At 53.1% G+C, this 8651-nt stretch overlaps 2 protein-coding genes across 2 annotated transcripts; one reads left to right on the top strand and one right to left on the bottom strand.

The window, feature by feature from the left end:
- Positions 1-71: 71 nt before the first annotated feature.
- On the top strand, positions 72-2899 carry COL26b_012717 (uncharacterized protein; the record flags this gene model as incomplete). The annotated part of the gene is made up of 3 exons (XM_053185355.1): positions 72-246; positions 355-1841; positions 1943-2899. 3 exons carry the CDS (start codon positions 72-74, stop codon positions 2897-2899), a joined length of 2619 nt encoding a protein of 872 aa, XP_053030715.1.
- A 134-nt stretch (positions 2900-3033) lies between these two features.
- On the bottom strand, positions 3034-3742 carry COL26b_012718 (uncharacterized protein; the record flags this gene model as incomplete). Its single annotated transcript, XM_053185356.1, has 4 exons — positions 3034-3084; positions 3157-3251; positions 3306-3557; positions 3634-3742. 4 exons carry the CDS (start codon positions 3740-3742, stop codon positions 3034-3036), a joined length of 507 nt encoding a protein of 168 aa, XP_053030716.1.
- Between the last annotated feature and the right edge of the window lie 4909 nt (positions 3743-8651).

Raw genomic sequence — 8651 nt, forward strand, 5'->3', positions numbered from 1 at the left:
AACAGCCAACAGGCCTAGACGGTTAAGTCATATCGTTGTGATATATACTCACATCCGCATCAGGCTCCATCATGACAGCACCCGCTAAATCGTCACGATGGGGTTCGTTCCTCCAGCAGGCCGTTGCTGGCGTTGAGGCCCGCCTCGATAACATCCTGGCGGAGGGCGAGAATGGCTCCCTCCAACAGCCAGGACAATCCCCTCAGCGCCCTGCCACTCCTTCCAGAGGAGAGCCGCAGCAGATTGGTGAGCCACACACTTATTCGTGGGCTGGTGACGCTTCGCCTGAATCTCGCCTCGATTGCCTTTCCCCGCGATACTTTGAAATCGGTTGCTGACTGCTCCTTGACATAGGGCCATCCCGATCCTCAACCAGCAGCCGCACGAATGACCGCCTACAAGAGCGCTTGGCGAAAGCCATGGCATCCAAGAACCCTCAGTCCGCAGATGCTCGCAGCGCCACGTCAGATTCTCACAGTGCTAGATTGAGCGTTGAGAGCGCGCGTTGCGATACTATTACTCCTCAGAGCGAGCCTACCTTCGCTTCGAATATCGCCTCCGCCGCTCTCCCTGCCGCTCTCCATGAGTCCAACCCGACGCATGGAATCAGCCGGGAATCTGGGATAGCAGACCAAGTTCACGACGAACTTGCTACGATTGAAAAGTTGCAGCAGAGCCAAAGCCTGCCGAGTATAATACTTGGCGAATCTGAGAGCACACTTCAGAACAACACTGCTTCTGTGAGCACTTCTGTTGGCACTTCCGCTGGACTGCCTGGAATGCCCCTCTCCAAGCCCAGCGCAAACGGCATTGCACACAATTCCGGCACTAAATGCAGCCATTGTGTCGACCTCGAGACCCAGGTAAAGTCGCTGGAAGCTAGCTGCGAGCAAGCAGCGAAGGAGCAACAGGAAGAAATACATCGCCACGTTGAACAGTTCGAGGCTCTGCAGGCAAAAGTGCAATTCTTGGCGAAAGAGGCGACTGACGTCGCTCGAAAGTCTGCTGCAGAGGCTCCGGCTGGGAGTCAGGAGCAGAAACTGGCTGAGAGAGATGAAAAGATTGCGCTGCTCATGGAAGAAGGGCGAAATTTGGCAGCCACTGAACAGAAGCACCGGACCATCATCAGAAAGCTTAGATCCCAGATTGTCAGTGATGAAAAGGCGACATCAGAGTTGAAAACGCGGTACGAAAAGACGACGGCGGACTTGGAAATGTTGCGCTCAAGAGCCAGCCGGGTAGATGAGCTCGAGCACTTGAATCAGGAGCTGCAAATTCGCATTAATGGCATGCAGGACGACCTCAATGCCTTGCATGCGGGGGCGATCGCCGATAAAAACACAATAGAGAAGTTGCGGGCGGATCTTCAGAAGGCGACGGACCAGGCAAACTCAGCATTCGCGAAAGCTAACGAAGAAGCATTGAATATCGAGAAACGTCGAGCCAAGGACCTTGAAGACACGATAGCTGCTTTGCAGGTAGAGAAGACTTTGGTTGCTGACAGAGCGAAGGCTAGCGCCGCCGAGGCGGAAGAAAAGGCTTCACGTGAGACGGAGCGAGCCCGCATCACGGAAGTGGAGATGAAGGCAGAGCTTCAGGTCCTGGAGGGCAAGCTGGAGGCAATGCGTGCTTTGGCAGAGGAGGCTTCTTCTGGCGCGGTGGGCGATTCTCAGGCGAAGCTACTGCGGCAAGTGGAAACCTTGCAGACTCAACATGCGATTGCTACAGAGAATTGGCAGGGGATCGAAGCCAGCCTGCTCGCTCGACTCGGTAATCTAGAACGGGAGAGAGACGATGCCTTGCGAAGGGAATCCGAAATGAGAAAAAAGGCTAGAGAAACCGTAAGACACTCTCCATTGATAACGTTCAACCCACCTCTTTCTCCAAACTTGCACAGGACATCTTGCCTCGCAATGGACTGCGAATACTGACGTCTCCACAGGCGACTCGATGCAAGCGTCAAGATGAGGAGATACAGGAGCTTACGAACAAATTCCCCAACTACCAGCGGGATGCTGAGGCATATCAATCTCGTATCGATGTTCTACAACAACGAGCAGATGACGCCGAAGCTGCGCTTGCGCGGGCAAAACTTGACTCGGAGAAGCAACACGCGGCGTGGAAGGCAGAGAGGACCGAGTCTGAACGGAGACCATGGCTCGAAGACCACCTCTCGAACTCAATATCGAGGATGCAGAGCAGGCCAGACTCGCCTCTACTATCTGTTCCCACCCGTACTTTGAGCAATGATCTACTCATGCTACAAAGTGCCTCAGGAAAGAGCCGCAAAATTTCAACCCCCACGAGTGGAACAGACGGTGTTCACGAAGGCTCTTCTCCAGGAAGACGATTATCCGCCCATCCTCCCTCAGCGCCATTCTTTGCATCCGGCGCGCCGAGCCTTCCAGGTTCAGCATTCGTCCCATCCTTTGACTTAGCACCAGACTCGCTGCCTACGCCGACATCGCACGCAGGCGAGAAGGACGATCTATTCGACGGTGTGGAGACGACCTCTTCACCAAGGCAGATGATGCAAGATATGGTGTCCGTATCAACTGTTGGGGCGGGTCCCTCGGTCCAGCTCGTCGAGAGGATGAGTGCCGCGATCCGTCGACTTGAGGCTGAAAAGGTAACATCGCGCGAGGAGCTTGCGCGAATATCCGGGCAGAGGGATGAGGCAAGAGCAGAAATAGCCACTTTAATGAAAGAGATGGAATCCGGTAAGGCGGCATCAAAACGGGTGGCTGAGCTGGAAGGCCAGGTCGAGGACATCAATTCCAGGTACCAAATGACGCTAGAAGTACTAGGTGAGAAAAGTGAGCTGGTGGAGGAGCTCCGCGCTGACGTGCAAGACGTCAAGGCCATGTATCGCGATTTGGTAGAGCGCACGGTCAGGTGACGAATTCGGCTATATTCTGGACTAAGCATGTAATAGTCCGCATAGGAATGATGAACATGATTCCGATGCGTGTTTTTTTTTTTGGACTGTATTGATTATGGCTTCACAGATGGTGGTAGTGTGGCCTCCTTGGTTCAGAGGTCTATGCCTTCCCCTTCGGCGGCACGCTCGATGTAACGGCGAACCTGCGACAAGACCGGTTTAGTTTGGGGACACAGTTCGGAGGAATGGGGATAGTCTAGGACCACACAACCTACCTCTTTATCTGGCGCCAAGTCAAGGGCCAGACAGCCATCTTGGTCCTTTTTACCATAGTCTGCGCCAGTCTTCAGTAATGCTACGGCTGCGTCGCCTGGAAATTGAAATGTTAGGTAGTGGATAAAAGAGTGGCACAAGTTACACATACCGTGTCCTTCAGCAACGGCATGGTGTAAAGCGGTATACCCCGAAGTGTCGGTTGCATCGAGAGGGCTTTTATTGTTGATGAGCAGCCTCATCATGGGGATTGAGCCCACGGCCGCGGCCCGGTGAATAGGATATTGGCCACGCTTGTCACGAACTCTAGTGGACGCCGGGGGATCATGATTGAGAAGCATCTTAGCAACATCCAAGTTGTTTTTGGAGGCGACAAAGTGAAGGACGCTCTGCCCATTGTGGTCTGTGAATCGCAAACGGGGCATCAGCCACTACGGCCAAGACGCAGGCAAGACGGGAGATCCAACATGCATACGTACTTTTCAGGTTCGCATCAGCGCCCTTCTGCAACAGCAAGTGAACCAGGTCCTCGCCATCCTTGATGCTGGCAGCAATCATTAACGGCGTCCAGCCGCTGCCATCCTGCATAACGAATGTGAGTCAAGTGATCTAGTTGTCACCCCAACCTAAGGGAGTAGTTGGATGGGAACCAGACCTGTATGTCCGGGTCGAAGCCACGTTGATGCACGAGGAGGATGACGATTTCGGTGCAGTTGGAAGAAACGGCCCAGTGTAGTGGCAGCCTACCGTCATCGTCCTCACGTAGAGCAAGCTTGGGGTCCGTCTGGACGTTATCAGCCTCGCCATTCAGACATCTTCGTGCAAGCGTCAAAGAGTTGAAGTACCCTGAGAAGTGTCTCTGCAATCGAAACTGCCCAGCTCGTCAGGGATGGAGCAAACTACTACGATCAATGAGTCCTACCTCTACACTCACGCGCCGCCGAATGAAGTGGAAATTTATCTGGAGTATCGTCCATGATCCGGGTCCAGTCCTCTAGAAAGGTGATTCGCTAGAATACAACGACACGGCCAACTGAGAGTGGGAAGTGTTCTTGCAGTTAGAGATATAACAGAGATATAATAGAGAAAGGTTACAAAGCTGGACTCTACGTTAGAATCACGGCGGGATGACGCTGAGAACCATACTTAGGATGATAGGTGTCAGCAGTGCCGTACCTAGGCACAGTGCACCTTCCTCCAACACTGCAGCAGGCTTTGGCACCTCCTGACCGCTGGAAGTTGGTTACATAATGTATGAGTAGAGCGGCAGATAGCAGCCGCGTACCCTTTTGGGGTTCTAGAAGGCTTAAACACACACACACACACACACCTTCCTCCAAGGTCCTCCAAGGTCCTCCAAGGTGGATAGGTACCTTAGGTGCCGGTGGTGGACGGGCAGATGGTGGGGCTGAGCACACGCCTGTGCTGGGTATACGGTGTAAAAAGGCGCAATTGGTTTCTGATCGCACCGTATGTATCAGGTACGAAAGCGTCGATATGTGAGGCTCAGCAACCCACATAGTCCGTGCGCTGAGACGCGCTCCGCGAGGCTAGCTGACTACCTTATGTCCTTCATACCGAAATCGAAACTCTGCCTTCCCAACAACCATCGGCCCCCCCCGAGATACGAACTCCAACCACCGAGTCCTCGGAAGCCCCGAGATCCGTCTTCACAATGGATGTTGCTGTCTCCGAGTCCAGCATTCCAACAACCTCAAGTCTTGGAGAGTTGCTCGATGGAAACCACAAAGCGACCAAGTCCTTCTACTCAAATTCGCTTAGCGCTCCAACGAGAAAGCGACAGAGGACTGACTTGGCCGAAACCACAATCGAGGCTTTTGATGACAGGGACCCCACCGAACGTCGCTTCCGGCTGGAATATGCCCCCGTGCAACAGCTTCCAGCATCTCTCGCCGCCAAACAGCCAGCTGCTTCTAAGTCGCGCAGAACCAAACCGAACACCAACGCTGAGCAAACACTCGTACGCCAACGATCCGTCCAAAAACTTCTCGAGGGACCAGCTGAGTCTGCAAAGCTCACAAAAGCCACTCATCCATCCAATGGCTCGTCTCCGCAGCTGTCTTCTGAGCCCATGAGCCTTGCACGGGCCGGATCGTCGGCATCGCAGAATGGCAAGCCCGAATGGCATCCTCCTTGGAAGCTTATGAGGGTCATCTCAGGTCACTTGGGCTGGGTGCGAAGCTTAGCTGTTGAGCCTGGAAATAAGTGGTTTGCGAGCGGCGCGGGCGATAGGACCATCAAGATCTGGGACATTGCTACAGGATCCCTCCGCCTCACCCTGACGGGTCATATATCGACAGTTCGCGGCCTTGCCGTAAGCCCGCGCCATCCTTACCTATTTTCTTGCGGTGAGGACAAGATGGTCAAATGCTGGGATCTTGAAACCAACAAAGTCATACGACACTACCATGGTCATCTGAGTGGCGTATACACTCTTTCGCTTCACCCGACACTGGATGTGCTGGTGACGGGAGGTCGAGATGGCGTCGCGAGGGTATGGGATATGCGAACTCGAAGTAACATACACGTCCTTTCGGGTCACACTGGAACCGTATCGGATGTTAAGTGCCAGGAGGTCGACCCCCAAGTTATGACTGGCTCTCTTGATGCAACCGTGAGACTATGGGACTTGGCTGCAGGCAAGACCATGGGTGTCCTTACACATCACAAAAAAGGCGTCAGGGCCTTGGCTACACATCCTCAAGAGTTTACCTTTGCCTCTGGTAGCACAGGGAGCATCAAGCAATGGAAATGCCCCGAGGGAGCCTTTATGCAGAATTTTGATGGACACAATGCCATCATCAATACTCTCAGCGTAAACCAGGAAAACGTGCTCTTTTCCGGCGGCGACAACGGCTCGATGAGCTTCTGGGACTGGAAGACGGGCCATCGCTTCCAGTCGCTGGATACCACAGCGCAGCCAGGGTCCTTGGATGCCGAGGCGGGGATCATGAGCTCAACCTTTGATCGTTCTGGACTGCGTCTTATTTGTGGTGAGGCAGACAAAACAATCAAAATATGGAAGCAGGATGAAAAGGCGACTCCTGAAACGCATCCTGTACTTTGGCAGCCAACGCTCGCACGACGCAAATACTAGTGCGAAATGGTTCGGAGGGGAGCTTACCTTACAGAGGACATTAGTATAGGATGGTACAACATTGGACAGACTCAGAGACAGTGAAGGGCCGGGGCACACGATGAAGGAAAGATTAATAGATACCCGCTGCTTCTGCTATCTTATCGCCGTGCCATTGCAACGGCGTAGGGGGTGCTTGAACTAGAAAAATAGACCAAGGGCCTTAACCTCACCGTCATCTCGGAACGCCATCTTGAGTTCCTCATCTCCAACTGCAAGGCGCATCTTACTCGGTCTCTCGGCCCTCTGCGACTCTAGGACAATGATGCCTGCGCCAACCAACTCCATTGCCGCATGGCGAAGTCCCATGGCTTCCATTACCCGAGCATTTTCCCTGCTTGGGCCCAGATCGGCTCCTGACGAGCCACTTACCATTGCCGCAACAAGGCCGGGGTCTAGGCCTCCAGTGTCAATTTTCGTTATGCGATACATCTCGTCCATTACGTCGCCGAATGTTGTCTCAACAGTGCCGTTTCTTTGGATTTTGACCAGCAAGGCACTCAGAAGTAATTTGGGTGCGAACGCCAACGAACGCAAGTACTGCTGTATCGGGTTCGTGGTGGCTTCACCAATGGCTTTTCTGATGATGTCCACAGTGACCTTTGCCGTTGTTTGATTGCCAGTTCTACGTGCCTCTCGACTAGTCATGTCGGGTCCGGTACGGGAATCGGACTCGGCGAGTTCGACGGCTCGTCTACAGATGTCCAGGGCTCTCCGGGCATCACCGCTGACAGCGGCCACCTTTCGACTGGCAAAGCCAATAGCATCCGGAGAAACCAGGTCCCCAGGTACTCCCTCCAGCCTGGACTGTATAATTTGAATTAGTTGCTGGTGCGTGTACCCCGGGAACGTGATTCGTGTAAGGCCTGGACATTTATGTGAGCTTTTGGATGGGCGGATGGCATCCTTGACGACCTACCTATGCGACTACTAATCTTGTTGCTGAGGGTTCTCTCAGGAAGGTCCATGGTATTGGCGACAGCTAGAACAATGAGCCTACTGTGCCGGAGTCCTGGCCAGTTGAAAAAGTTGTACATGACGCTTTGATTTCTCGTCACCAGTTGGTCCAGCTCGTCCATTAGGACAACACATGGCGTGCGGCGAGGACTGGGGTTGTTAAACTCTCGTTCTAGGAGGTCGATGGCTTGCGATGGGCTGACACGTTCCCCCTTTAACGCCTCCCAGAGAAGGCTGTATGATTGGTGGGGATCAGTGATTTTCATGCCATTGATTTCAACGAAGATGAAGTCGTCCAACTCATCCGCCCTCACATTGTCTTCGAGACGGGATATAACTTCACGAACGGTCGCTGTCTTACCAGTTCCTGGTGTACCAGCAATGTAGATGCAACTTCCACTCCCATCTGCAATCGCGACTTCCAGATGAGAATACACCGTAGCAAACTCATTCTCTCGGCAAGGCAGATTGGATGGAACGGATGCAACGTGAAGCTGTGATCGTGCTAACTGGAATGGCGATGATTGAAGGCGGTTTGGGGATAGTTTTCGAGTGCCCAACGGTGTGAACTCTAAAGTCTTCTTCACCACGACACTGAACAGCAAGTTAGTTTCATCGGCGATAATGATGCACAAGCAGTTTTACAGACCGTTTCCGTGATGATGGTGTCGTCACATGGCGATCACTTCCGCGGGGCGTAGAAACATCCAGCTTGGTCGTCCGTTTCGGTGTCGCTATGCTGCCAGTGCCTTCGGGAAGAGCATATGATTGTTCTGGTGTCGATTCCCTTGTGCCCAGACGCCTCTTTGTCGACTTGGTGTGGGATTTAGCAAACTGAATGAGGTCATGTACGCCTTGGTCGTTGGCCTGATAGATATCCTCCCATACAAATTCATCTGTATATGCTGCTGTCCTTGTGTTGCATCCGCGCCGGCAGATGAATACCTTGCCGTAGTCAGGCGAGGACCGAGGCACCTTTCCGGATGGGTACTTTTGGGCAAATTTGCGCGGAGAAAGAACAATGGCTTTGCCATTTATAGCAGCTAAGGGATTGACGTCCCATGAAGGGGAGATATACAACTCATTCTAATGAAAGTAAGCCTCGGTATTGACATACACTGAACAGACAACATACAGGCAGAAAGTCTAGCCTCTTCCTCTCTTTGTTGCGTATCTCTTTTTCCGTGGAGAACCACATGAAGTTTGCCGCCTTCTCTCCTTCGTCGTCCTCAACGAACTCGCAAATGATAGCAACCCAGGCTTCTTTCGATCCTTCAGCTTTGAGGAGCACACAATCGCCAACAAAGCACTGAAAGGTACCGAGGCCGGCACCAACTATTCGCGGTCCGCTGACTGTCCTCTTGCGTTTCCGGGGGGTGTCGC

This window comes from Colletotrichum chrysophilum, assembly GCF_026319265.1.
Source record: "Colletotrichum chrysophilum strain AFK26 chromosome Unknown scaffold_187, whole genome shotgun sequence".
NCBI lineage: Eukaryota > Fungi > Ascomycota > Sordariomycetes > Glomerellales > Glomerellaceae > Colletotrichum > Colletotrichum chrysophilum.